Source organism: Heterocephalus glaber, unplaced genomic scaffold (assembly GCF_053883595.1).
Source record: "Heterocephalus glaber isolate CG9 unplaced genomic scaffold, H.glaber_assembly_v1.0 deba00001428, whole genome shotgun sequence".
Taxonomy (NCBI): domain Eukaryota; kingdom Metazoa; phylum Chordata; class Mammalia; order Rodentia; family Bathyergidae; genus Heterocephalus; species Heterocephalus glaber.
Window position 1 is genome coordinate 25,257,623 of NW_028258293.1, and position 14,632 is coordinate 25,272,254.

General features: G+C 34.8%; 1 protein-coding gene across 1 annotated transcript; it reads left to right on the forward strand.

Moving 5' to 3' along the window:
- The first annotated feature begins 12,910 nt into the window (after positions 1–12,910).
- On the forward strand, positions 12,911–14,285 carry LOC101709111 (olfactory receptor 51G2-like). Its single transcript, XM_004863470.1, has 2 exons — positions 12,911–12,918; positions 13,280–14,285. Exons 1-2 carry the CDS (start codon positions 12,911–12,913, stop codon positions 14,283–14,285), a joined length of 1,014 nt encoding a protein of 337 aa, XP_004863527.1.
- The last annotated feature ends 347 nt before the right edge of the window (positions 14,286–14,632 follow it).

A 14,632-nucleotide genomic window follows, 5' to 3' on the forward strand; every position in this document is an offset into this window, starting at 1 on the left:
AACTTTGGTGGAGAAAGAGAAGGAGGAAGAGATTATAGTCACGGTGTTGTTTCATGGGCATTGAACACACGAGGAGTCTCACAGTGAGGAGAATAATGTAAGAAAGAGGCAGGATCAGTTGTCATGTGTCTTCCATATGAAATCTTGTCATGGGAAAAAAAATGATCCACATTGTACTTTACTTACCTTTCATTAAATAAATTGAACTGAACACCAACCATATTCACCATACTATTAAACTGTCTGGAAATAGAAATATAAAGATGTTGTCTCTGTTTTTAAGAAAGGTACATAAAATTTAAGACTCATGAGGGGAAATGTAATTGTAATGGGAAAGACTCTAAAATCAATTTTAAAATGTTACAGTTCTAAAAAATGTTATAGTTGTAGAAACACAAATAATATGTTGTCCTAGAATATATAAAATTATTTTTTGGCAATGGAATTATGAAACAGTTTAGAATTCAGTGATATTAGAGGTATTTTGAAAAATATAATAGAAGTATATTGAAAAATATAATACTCGTGAGGTCAGCTATTGTTCTCTCTTTTTCAAGTTGCATTTTCTCTCCTGAATATGGCATTCTCCATATATTACACATGTGATTTAGTTACTGGATGAAAGAATGAATGGGTGATTGGGTTACTCATTTGGAGAAGGCTGTTGGCAGTGGTAAAATGTATATGAGACCTTGTAATTTAAAATGACAAAATACCTAGGAATAAGTTTACCTAAAGAGGTGAGGCATTTGTGTACAGAAAACTATAAAACACTTCTGAAGAGTATTTAACAAGGCTAAGAAAATAGGAAATCATTCTAAGTCCTTGAATAAGAAGACTCAATATTCTTAAAATGTCAGTATTACCCAAAACAATATACAGATTCAGGATAATTTTATCAAAATTCCAATAACATTTATAAAATTTCATAAATGGAAATCCAATCTTCAATTCATATAAAACTATACAAGCTGTGAACATTTTTTATTAAAAATGGAAAATTGAAACTTCTTAATTTCCAAATATATTCCAAACCTACACTAATCAAAAATGGTGTGGCGGTATCATAGGAGAACTATGCATATAGTGAGTATTGGAATAGAATTAATGGGATAGTATTGTGGATTAGAGACCATCACCAAATCAGTGAACACAAAATTTAAAGAATGATTAATGGGACCAGGGCAGGAGAAGAAGGGCTTTTACTTAAAAGTTACACACTTTAGGTTAGGCAAGAAGAACATTTCCTAGTAATCCACTATACAGCAGGATGACTATACTTAATTATAATATATCATATATTTCAAAATTGCTAGAAGAGTAGATTTTCTTTAATTTTATCGGTACAATTATACATAAGGATCACATTCATCAAAGGGAGTTTGTACCTGTAAATGATATATATATCTTGATTCCTCTATTTTTTCCAATCCCTTTCTCTCCCATAAACCTCACCCCCCTTATTTACAAAAGCTTTGTTTCCATTTTTCCTTGTTTTTCCGATGTCTTTCCTTTTATAACTAAATGGATGCAACTTGAAACTATACTCTTAAGTGAAATAAATCAGACACATATGTGTAACTATTGCATTGTCTCTCTAGTGTGAGAAACTGAAAGGGTAAATAAGGAATAAAATGTATAATAGACAATACGAAATAGGAAGAAACTGTTCAAAAGGAAAGCAAAACTGTGAAAGGGGGAAGGGGGTAAAGGATAAATTTTCAGTGTTCTCCCTGCAAAGAGTTAAGTGAGATGACAGATATACTAATTATTCTGATGTTTTTCATTTCACAATATATACAATAAGATCACAGTGAACCCTATAAAGTTTTATGTAGTTATTATTTGTTAATTAAAACTAAAGTTTATACATGAAAATACACAAATAATTGGAGAAATATTTGTTAACATATTTATGAAAATGTTTTATTACCTAGAATATGTGTGGAAATTATATAACTCAACAACAACAGCAAAACAATTCAAAGGAAGGTGTCATAAAACACTTCATCAAAGAAGATGTACAAATGGCCAACATTACATAAAAAGATGATGAAGATCATTAGCCATTAGGGAAATTCAGATTACTATAAGAATGAAATAGTAATCAAATTTACTAGATAAAAATAAAAATTAAATGGAAAATTATCTCCATTTTTGAGGATGTAGAGAAACTTTTACTTTAGTGAACTGTTAATCACATTACAAAAATAAGCTGTCTATGCTGAAAATAGTCTTGTGGTTTTTCTTTTCTTTTTTTTTTTTCTACCAGGGATCGAACTTGGGCCCTTGAGCTAGCAAGGCAGGCCACAGAATTACTGAGCTAAATCCACAGCCCTGTCTTGTGATTTTTCAACATGCTAAATATAGGATTTTTAAATGGTTAAGAAATTTTACTCGAGAGAAGGTGAGCCAGTCCCAGCACCTGGAAGGAGGGTCCCCTACCACCATTCCATGCTCCTAGGGCAGAGAAGGGCAGAGAAGGTGAGCCAGTCCCAGCACCCAGAAGGAGGCTCCCCTGCCATCATTCCATGCTCCTAGGGCAGAGAAGGGCAGAGAAGGTGAGCCAGTCCCAGCACCCAGAAGGAGGCTCCCCTGCCATCATTCCATGCTCCTAGGGCAGAGAAGGAGAACTGTGCAGGTGCCAGGAGTACACCGCCCCTTCCAGTGGAAATGAGAAGACATCTAAACAAGCCTCAAAAACAGACTTCCATATCACCTAAGAAAGCCCCGTGGGAAATAAGAAGGGACAATCTGATACTCAACCACCTGGACTCGCTGAACTGGCAATGAAAGAGAATCTGGGAAAAATGAAATCAGAAATAATTACTCAGATAAGAGCAAAGATTGTGCTCATAGTGCAAGACATGATTAATAAATCTAAAGAGGACACAGATAAAAAAATAGAGGATCTGATGAACATGATGCAATCCAAACATAGGAAACAAATGGAATCCATAAAACAGATACAAACAGATTTCCAGGAGATTAAAAACTCCATCAAAAGTCTGCACAGCAGAATGAACCAATGTGAGGATATAATTTCAGATATAAGAGATAAGATTGCAATTAGTGACTAGGAAAAAAAATTGCTTTAAAATTGTAAGGGACCATGAGAAATCAATCCAGCAGCTGCTGGACGATACAAAGAAGAACATAAGACTGATTGGAGTCAATGAAGAAACAGGAGAGAGTGCAGATGACATAAAAAAAACTGTTCACAGGAGTGATGGAAGAAAACTTCCAAAGCAGAGGAAAAGAACTTGACATCCAGATAAGTGAGGCATACGGGACTCCAGCTAGCCTTGATCAAAAAAAATCTACACATAGGCATATAATAGTTAGGATTCCAGAAATCCAATAGAAGAACAAAATTCTACAAGCAGTGAGAGAAAAGAAGCAAATCACATACAAAGGAAAATCCATCAGAATCACAGCAGACTTCTAATGCAAACCCTCAAAGCAAGAAGAGCTTGGGGTGATGTATTTCAAGCCCTAAAGGAAAACAGCCTCCAACCCAGATTGATGTACACTGCAAAACTATCTCTCAAAATTGATGGAGAAATTAGATACTTTCATGATAAAGAGCACCTTAGGAACTTCATGAATACCAAACTAGCACTCCAAAAACTTTTAGACAATATCTTAGGAAAAGAAAATGAGAATCACAACCCCAGGAAACCCAGCAGAATGAATCCCTTGGACGTGACAAATTAAACCCAAAGCGGGAGAATCCAACAAAAAGAAACAGTCATGACAAGGCTTTTAAAACTTTTAACTTCATCTCCCTAATGAGTATATAATTCAATCTTGTTATTGTACTGATTAATATTTTTCTCATTCTAGAGTTGCACACCTTTCCTTGTGCTGTACTGGCTATTTATCATCTTCTTATGTCTACATTTTAATTGGGTTGTCTATTAATGAGCTGTAAGAGTTCTTTATATATTCTGGTCATAGGTTATATGCATTGGAAATATGGTCTGTTTAAGGACTACTTTTCATTTTAATGTCATTTAAAGTTCTAAATTTTGATGGAATCTCATTTATCAATTTTTTTCTTTTATACTTCTTTTTTTTTGTATCCTAGGTAGTTCTTGCCTACCCTAAATTCATAAATATTTTCCCTGATAATCTCTTAAAGTTTTAGACATTTAGGCTTTCATATTTAGGTGCATAGATCCCTTCAAGTTATTTTTATGTATGGAAATAAAGGGTTGAGGTTAATATTTTATATACGGATACCAGGTGTTCTAGTGCCATTTACTGAAAACACTATCTTTTCCTCTGCTCTTGAAATGAGTTTATATTCTATAAAATGTTAATGATAAACAATCTTTCAAAACTCAGTGGACCATATATGTGTGGTTTTATTTCTAGATTCTCTGTTTTATTCCAGTAATCTATATGTATTTCCTTATACCAACACTGCCTTGATTACTGTAGCTTTAGAAGAAGTCTTAAAATTAGGTACTAAACATCTTCCAACACTGTTTTTTGTTTGGTTTTTTTTACTTTTCTAGGTCCTTTGTACTCCTACATAACTTTTAAATTTCAATATCCAATTCTTCATTTATAGCAGGTATGCATAGACCTGAATTTTTATATATACCTTGTGTTTTCTAATCCTGCTAAATTCAAATACAAGTTCTAGGGCCTCCTAGAGATTTCTTAGAATTTTCTCTGCAGATGATCATGTCATCTACATATAAAGATTTTGCTTCTTCCTTGCCAGTCCTATCCCAATTGTGTCATTTTATTGCCAGACTATTTTGGTTTGGGCTTATGTTTCAAAGTTTAATAGACAGATGAGGAGTTGGGATATCTGCCCTTGTTCCCCACCTTAAGAAGAAAGCATTGTATCTTCTCCATTCGTATAAGGCTTTCTCACTGGAAGTATGGAGTATGTGTTTTTGATCTGTTGAGAAGATTCTGTTCTACTTCTAGCCTCCTGATAGCTTTTACCTTGAACAGCTGTGGAATTTAGTCCAATACTTTTTCTCCAACTTGTGACAGGGTCATATGGCTTTTGCCTTTCCTCGGTTAAAATGATGACTTTTGGGGGTGAATCTTCCAATGCTTAACCAACACTGCCATCCCTATACCAAAACCACTTTCTACATACTGCCAGATCTGACTTCTAATAGTTTGTTTTGTTAAACAAATTTCTATTTATGTTCATACTTTTTTCTTCTATCACCTTTATCCAGTTTTAGGATTAGCACAATGTTGAGTTCCTAAAATGAGGGGAGAAGTGTTCCTTTTCTTTTCTGCTTTAAATGTTTGATATAATTTATCAGTTAAAATGTATAGCCTGTTGTCATATAGGTATGTTTTCAAGCTAGGAATATACTTTCTTTAATAGGTGCTATTCAAATTTTATATTTCCTCCAGAGTTAGTTTCATTAATTTATCTTCCAAGGTACTTCTTAGACGTTGTCAAATTTATTTCAAAGCAGATTTTTGAAACATGCTTTCTATATTCTTTTAAATTCTGTAAAATGTGTGGTAATGTCTCCTAGGTCTTGATATTTTAATTTTAAAAATGTATAATTGATATTGTGTAGTAGAAGGTAAAGGTGTAAAGGAGCAGGGGAAGTGGGAGGGGTAGGGAAAAGGAAAGAAGGGAAAAGAAAAAATATGAGAAGAGGAAAATAATGGAAACAAAATCTTTGCAAATAGGGAAGAGTGGAGGGGGTAAAGGGAGGACAGGGAAAGGGGAAGAAAATAAGAACCAAGATGCTCATGTAATGGTAAAAGATCCCAATGATGCATGTAAATGTATTTTATACCTAAAATGTACCAATAAGCTTAATGGGGAAAAAAAAAGAAATTTTACCCTAGAGATATACTCAAAATAATTAAACAAGTATTAAAACAGACGACAACATGTAGTATTATTCACAAAAGTCAAAATATGGAAATAACTCATGTGTCTATCAATAAATGAGTGAATACATAAAAGGTGACTTACCTGCAATATCATAGATATTACTTTTTCACAAAACAATAAAACACTGATACATGCTACAGTGTAGATATGCCTCAGCACCATTACACTAAGTGAAGTAATCTAGGAACTTGATGATAAATATTTTAGATTCTTCTCATATGAAATATTTGGGATCAATAAATTCATAGAGATTGAAAATAGCTTCAAGATTATCAGGTTTTGGGCTACAAGAGACATTCATTTCCTGTAAATATATACAATAATCATCCAGAAGAGTGTTCCTTTCATTGCTTTAAAAATTATCCTTTATATTATCTAAATTTGAAGAAACAGAAGACTGTAGTTTACCTCCGTTTATTCCTTGATACTTCTCTCATAATGTAGGACCAAGTTCTGACCTATAGAATGGCTGTTTAAGAACGCTTTTAAAAAATTTATTGAAAGACATGTTTGTTATCTTAGAATGAAATTTTCCTGTCTATACTTTTCTGTCTTTGTTTTGGAATGATAAAATCTACAATTCTCTGCCTTCTTGAAGACCATTACACCAGATATAAAGTTCTAAGTCAGTGTTATTTTCATACTTTTGAGTTTTTCACTTTTGATTGTGCTGGTTTTCAATTGAATTTTCCTCTAATCCTTACCCATGTTCCTGAATTGGCAATTTTTTTCTCCTTAGCTGTGACTTTTTCAAGCTTTCTGTTGTCTTCAATTTCTTCTGTTGAATAAGATATAAAACAGTATGGCTATTTTGTTATTATTATTTCTTGGAGTTGGATGAGCTTCCTAAATCTATAGTTTTTTTAATCATTAATTTTTGAAAATTCTAGAACTTTATTACATCATACAATACTTCTTCTTCTGGAGATATATTATACATATATATTTCCATATATATAAATATGGAGAGAGTGAAAGTAACTTTATGTTGTCCCGTGGTTTTTGGATTTTCCATATTTCTGTGGTTTACTTTTTTCTTTCCCACTTTTCATTTAGTTTCCAATGTATGTTTCTGTTGAAAATGAGGTTCATTTATTCTTCCAATGCTTTTGTGAGTCAAGCAAAGGGCTCCTAAAAAAGCATTCTTAGCTTCTTACAGTGTTTTTATATCTCTAGCATTTCCTTTGAATTATTTTTTGGAGTTTCTATCTTTCTGTTTATAATACTGATCTTTTCACATGTACAATTTCCATGAAAGCCCTTTTATATATTATTCACCGATATATAAATTCCTCATTTAATAATTGGATTATCTTTGATATATATGTTTCTTTTAATGATGGATTGCTTTATCCCTTTTGAGTGTGATTTTCTTCCTTTTACACATCCTTTGCAATTTTTGATTGAAATCCAAGGACTTTTTCTTAAGTAGTAGGCAGGAGGTAAACATTTCTTTATTCTGAGAATTTCTGTTCTAAAAAGCTAGTTTGTACTTAATATTAGTATTATCTATAGATATGAGGAACTTAAAACACCCCTATTGTCCTTGTTCTTCACTCCCTTCATGACTGTGAGTTTCCCTAGCTATCATTCTTCAACGAAAATATGCATTCTGCAATTCCTTTTACAATAGCATCCAAAACAATGAAATATCTATGAATCAATCTAACAAAGGAAGTAAAAGACCTCTACTCTGAAAACTACAGCACTCTGAAAAAAGAGATTGAAGAGGATAAAAGAAAATGGAAAGACATCCCTTGCTCCTGGTTAGGAAGAACCACTATAGTGAAAATGGCCATACTTCCAAAACTACTATATAGATTCAATGCAATGCCAATTGAAATTCCAACAATATAGTTCACAGAACTAGAGAAAACTATCCAAAAATTCATTTGGAACCAGAAGAGACCTAGAATAGCAAAAGCAATTCTAAGCAAAAGAGCCATGGCTGGGGGTATCACAATCTGCAACTTGAAACTATACTACAAAGCTACTGTGATAAAAACAGCATGGTACTGGCAAAGAAACAGACCTGAATATCAGTGGAATAGATTAGAAGATTCAGAGGCAACTCCAGACATACTCAGCCACCTCATCTTTGACAAAGAAGCCAATCACCATCATTGGAGGAAAGATAGCCTATTTAATAAATGGTTTTGGAAAAACTGGAGTTCAACATGCCAAAGATTAAAACTAGACCCATACCTATCACTATGCCCTAAACTAAGATAGAAGTGGATTAAAGATCTAAATATTAAAACAGAAACACTAAACTTGCTGGAAGATAAGTTAGGTAGAACTCTTGAAGACATTGGCATAGGAAAAGACTTTATGAATAAAACCTTAGTATCATGGGAACTAGCACAAACAATGAACCACTGGGATCACATCTTATTAAAAAGCTTCTGCACTGCAAGAGAAACCACCACCAGAGCTAAGAGACAACCTACAATGTGGGGAAAAAAATTTTAGCAGCTGTACCTCAGACAAAGGTCTACTATCCAGGATATATAAAAAACTGAAAAAAATCAGACCCCCAAATTCAAAGACCCAGTTCAAAAATGGGCAGCTGAAATGAACAGACATTTCTCAGAACAAGAAGTGAAAGCAGCAAATAAATATATGAAAAAATGTTCAAGATCACTGGTCATTTGAGAGAAGCAGAGGAAAACAACACTGAGATTCCACCTCACCCCAGAAAGAATGGCTGCTATCAAGAAATCAACCAATAACAAATGCTGGTGCGGTTGTGGGGAGAAAGGAACCCTTCTCTATTGTTGGTGGGAGTGCAGACTGGTGCAGCCACTGTGGAAATCAGTATGGAGATACCTCACAGAACTAGGACTAGAGGTCCCATTTGACCCAGCTATTCCCCTGCTGGGGATCTTCCCAAAAGATTTAAAAGAATCATACCACAGCGATATATGTGCACCCATGTTTATAGCGACACAGTTTGTAATAGCTAAAGCTTGGAAGCAGCCCAAGTGTCCATCAACTGGAAAATGGATGAAGAAGATGTGGTTTTTTAATAAAATGGAGTACTACTCAGCCATAAAGAATGAGAAACTAGAGTAATTTATAGCTAAATGGTTGCATATTGAGGCCATACTCTTAAGTGAAATAAATAAGACACACGTGTGAATACCGAATAGTTTCTCTAGTGTGAGAAACTGACAGTGTAAATAAGGGTTAAAATGATTAAAATGAATAATTCATAATTTGAAATAGGAAAAAAGGTCCAAAGATGTAGGGGTGAAGGGAGGGGAAGGGGAAAGGAAAGAAGGGAAAGAAAAAATTATGAGAAAAGAAAAAAAATGGAAATGATGTCTATGTAAATAGGGAAGGGTTTAGGGGGGTGAAAGGTGCACAGGTAATGGGGAAAAAAGAAGAATCAAGATACATCATGTACAGGTACAAACACCCAATAATAGATGTAAATGAATTGTATACCTAAAATGTACCAATAAAAGAATTTTTTAAAAAGAAAATATGCTTTTTGCATCTCTTTTAGCTGTAATAAAGTTTTTTTTATGGAAATCTCCTGGTTTAGTGGTGAGATATGGTATGTAGAGAAGGGAAGCATTATATTCTAATTAAATATTAGATTAGTAATCCTGAGATTTACTGAACTCCCAGAGGATACCTCCTCTGTTCTCCAAGGGAAAGATCTTAAGCGAATCACCAGGCTGCTCTACAATTACTCCCCATTCAAGGGCTCCCTGTCATGGAACACTTATAGAGGGCAGACCTATTCCCATCTTTGGCCTTCTTCAAGGTGAGATAATAATTGTATGTCTTGGAAAGGAGAAGAAGCTATATGTTTGCATATAGTACCAATAAGTTTTGTGGTAAGGACTTAAATTTAGGTGCACTGGCTGTTTAGTGAGACAATACAGGACTATACTTTAAAATACCACCTAGGATAAATTGGCAGGTGTAGAAACTTAAGACCTCCTCAAATGTACTGCTACAACACAGAACAAAAATAGAATGTATAATTAGTAGAGACATGGAACTCACTGGTACTTTAGTAATTCTAAAATACTTGTAAATTATGTATACTAGAAGCTAGGAGTAGACTTACCTTCCACGTAAGGCCTCTCACATAAGCCAAACTAAAAATGAGTAGAGTCCATGGAGGAGAATGGCATAGTAAAAAGCTGTAATATGAAGAGAGTTTCAAAAGATTGGTTCTCTTTTCTCTTGCAAAAAGAAAAACAAACAACAAAATGAAAATAAAAATACAGCATGAATCAATAAACTGCAAGTTATTGGGATCAAAGTCATCTCTCTAAATCTATGCAAATTTCACAGGTTTATAACTTTCAGATTGCTATTTTTAAAGTATACACTTTGTCTGTCTCAGGCCCAGACACCTCCCTCACTGTAGTTAGATTATTTCTCACACTTTTTCCATTTTCAGTAAATTATGGAAATTCATAAAGGCAAATACTGAAAGGCTAAAGTTGTCCAGTTTCTCGCTACATAAGAACCCAGCCTAAGATATAAATTATCTGAACATCAATTTGATCTTCTGAATGTGTTACTGTGGATAACATTGTGATTTTGGTTATTATGATCCACCTCAATGATTACATGAAAAACAATCTCTATCATTGCAATATGCATGCATACTACATATATTTGCTTGTCTGTTTTCTACCATCATCTCAAAGCTTAAAATTGGACAGAAAGGATTCCTACATTACTTACAACCTTATGTCTTAATGTTTTACAAATAAAAATTTTTCAGCTTTATGAAGGAATAGTTTTTAAAAGTTTTTTGTATTCAAACTCTACAATGTGAGTTGTTGATATGTGTTTATTTAATGCAATGATTATTACAATTAATTCCTCCATCCCTACACATAGTAATCATTGTATCTAATAATTTACTCTCAGAAAATTTCCAATAAAAATACAGCATTAAGTGGGTTTTTTTGGTACTGGGGATCAAACTCAGGACCTTGTGCTTGAGAGGCAGGTGAGCATTAAGCTTAACTATAATTACCACAATGGATCTTATATTCTCAGAATGTATTCATCTTAAAACTGAAAATTTGTTTCTTGTAACACACATCTCTCTCATTTTCCCCACTCATCCTCTGGCAACTGCCATTCTAGTTTTTTTAATAAGTTGAATATTTTTATCTTATAATAAATAATATATTATTATATTATATATCATACACACATGAGATCATACAGCATTTGTCTTTTTGTATCTGGCTTATTTCACTTAATATAATATCTTCTATGTTCATCTATGTTGCAGCAAATTGCAGGATTTCCTTTATTGCAGCATTATTCAGAACAGCAAGGATATGTAAATGATCCAAGTTTCTACTGATGAAAGAATGGACAAAAATATTGTATATAGACACAATGAAATATCATTTAGTATTAGTTCTTAACCCCTTTCGTCTCCTACTTTGGGTACTTCAATTGCAATTTGGAACAAAATAATGTATTTTATAGAATGAGGAGTATTATCTTTGAAGAGTAGAATTGAATAGGCAGTAAACACAGATGCAAAAATCAAGTTTTGAAGACAGGTGAATAACTTCTTCTTGGTAATTACTTAGATCCTGGGTTCTTTCTGCTTAGTGCCTGTCTTGTTGATATCCTTATATAACTGTTGTAGATTTCTTTCTCCCAGCTAGCCAAGAATTATAAATTCAACATTCTTTTCTTTCCTTTGGTTGATGTATCTCTATGCAACCATGCCATCACTCACATACATACACAACACACATATACACACACAATGCACACATTCATAGTCAAACACATACAAGCACACGTTTTCAAATGGTTTTTTTTCCATCTTATTTCAACTATTTTTTCTTTAAGAGTTCTTCCCAGAACATTATGTAAATATCCTGTGCAACCCTCCTACTGGGAGACATCAGTTATTCCACAATATGTATCTGTGTGCATCCATTTTGTACATTATGGCTCACTGTAGCAATAATGTTATCTTGTAGATAGCTACATTGCCAGCCTCTATAAATAAAAATTTTCCATCTTGTTTAAGTCAAAACCCTCTGGAAAAAATAATTAAGTATGTAGGAATTTGGCCAATTTTTGAATATACTGTATTAAATATGACGCTTTATTTCATTTCTTGCAGATTTTGTTTCTTTTTCTGAGAGAGAAGTATAATACATTTTGATTTTTCAATCTCAGAGAGTTGAGATGATCAGAGATAAAATGTGCAAATGCAATTTTAATAGAACACCGATCAGAAGGATTATCTCTGCCTGTTTCAACCTGTGTTTCAATCTGTCGGGATCTATAATAATGATGTAATGAGGAGAGCCATTGAACATAACACAGCTAAAAGTAGCAATGAAAATTGAAGTCAGCTTCTATGGGAAGAAATAATCTGAAAATTGAATGTTATAAATGTTTTCAAAATTCATTTTCTTTTACAGAATCTTGTTATTCAAATATTTGATTATTATCAAAATCCAGCAAGCTCCTGGTTTGATCTTATTGAAGAAAGATTGGGAAATATTTTAAAATAAAGTCATTGCCTATTGTACTGTGGGAAGGATACCATCACGTAAAATATATGCTTGCTAGCAGTGAGAGTTTCATGGTCCAGGGAAGAGAAAGTATGGAAACCAGTAGTTCTATTCCAAACAGTATCAGAGACTGAGGTTTATACAAGATCAAGTTCTGACAAATTAGTTTAATTCATAATCACTGGGTTCTTATCAATACAATAGATAAAAATGACAAAATCCTTTGAGCTTTACTCTAATTCTAACATTTTTTATTTTACACTTACATTTTAGATCTATATATAAACTTACATGCATATCTCCATTTAGAAATTTAAAAATAAATATAAATATAAACATGGAATATAAGTAAATATATATTTTTGTAGTTTGATCTACTAAAAATTAAAATTTTAAATATACATTTTAATGTGTCAGAATAAATTTGTTACTATTTGACTACATCTGAATAAATTTCATATTCATTCTGCTATGCCAGAAAATAACAATGGGCTGGTAGGGTGAAGTTATGAAAGGATGTAATAGGAATCAAACAGAAATTGAACTACCAATAAAAACATAAAATGTAAGAAACTTGCCTTTGTTTTCAGAATGTGAACAAAGAACATTCAGAAACAAGACTGACTCAGTCTCTTTTCAGTGTTATGTTTCTAATTTCGTCTTTTGCTGGAGTTCATTTTTGTGGCAAAGTCATCGCATCCTTTCTACTGAATTCCCTCTTTCAATTCCCATTCTATGTACTCTACGATACTTTACTTCCACTGTTTTATAAATGTTCAGAAAATACTGTGGGGAAACTCTTGTAGCACCCTACATTGGGCTAACTGCTCTAACTTATCAACCCATTTGCTTCCAGGGCCTGTGACTACACACCTGCCTGGCCGCTGTCCTCAAAGGCCGTCATACTGTACTCGAACCACACGGGCTCCTCCTTCTTCCTCACGGGCCTCCCCGGCCTTGAGGCTGTGCACATCTGGATCTCCATACCTCTGTGCGCCATGTATGTGGCCTCTCTGGCGGGGAACAGCCTGATCCTGTGGGTGGTGAGGGCAGAGCCCTCCCTGCACCAGCCCATGTACTACTTTCTGTCCATGCTGGCTGTGACCGACCTGGGCTTGTCTGCCTCCACCCTCCCCAGCATGCTCCCCATCTACATGCTGGGGCTCAGGGAGGTGCCATTGGACGTGTGCCTCGCCCAGCTCTTCTTCATCCATACATTCTCCATCATGGAGTCCTCCGTGCTGCTGACCATGGCCTTTGACCGTTTTGTGGCCATCAGCAACCCCCTGCGCTATGGCCCCATCCTCACGAGCTCCCGCATTGCTGGCCTGGGCTTGACCATCGTGCTGCGCAGCGTTGGTCTGCACATCCCGGCCCCCATCATGCTGAAGAGGCTGCCTTACTGCCGCCACCGCCTGCTGTCCCATTCCTACTGCCTGCACCCGGATGTTATGAAGCTGGCCTGTGCTGACACCCGCGTCAACAGTGCCTATGGGCTCTTTGTGGTTCTCTCCACGCTGGGCTTGGACTCGGTGCTCATTGTCCTCTCTTATGTGCTGATCCTCCAAACAGTGCTGTCCATCGCCTCCAAGGCTGAGCGCCTCAAAGCCCTCAACACCTGTGTCTCCCACATCTGTGCTGTGCTGCTCTTTTGCATCCCACCCATTGGCCTCTCCATGATCCACCGATTTGGGAAGAGGGCCTCCCCATCCAGCCCTGTGCTGCTCTCTTACCTCCACTATCTCACCCCACCATTGGTCAACCCCATTGTTTATACTATCAAGACCAAGCAGATCAGAATGAAGATTCTCCACCTCTCCAGGTGCCCTGGAACTAGCAGTAAGAAACAAGATCATAATTAAAACTTAGCCAGATGAAATAAAGATAATAGGACATTTTACTCACAAATGTAGTTTGAACTGTAATTTTATACTGAACAGATTATGAGGATACCTAGTCAACGTGAGGGCATTCTTCAGTCTAAAGAACTCCACTACCTAAAGGGAAGATACCAAAAATCTACCCAGGAAATTTTATCATATATTCAACTCTGCTAAATATTTGAGATAAAAAGAAAATTAAATTGTCTGTGTTTGCTAGATGAATTTCACCATTTTTGTTATTCATAATGGAGGCTACTATTTTGATTAAAGAATTCAGAATTGTGTCAAAGTGTTTAGAAAAATGTCCAACAGTTTAAACAAATCTA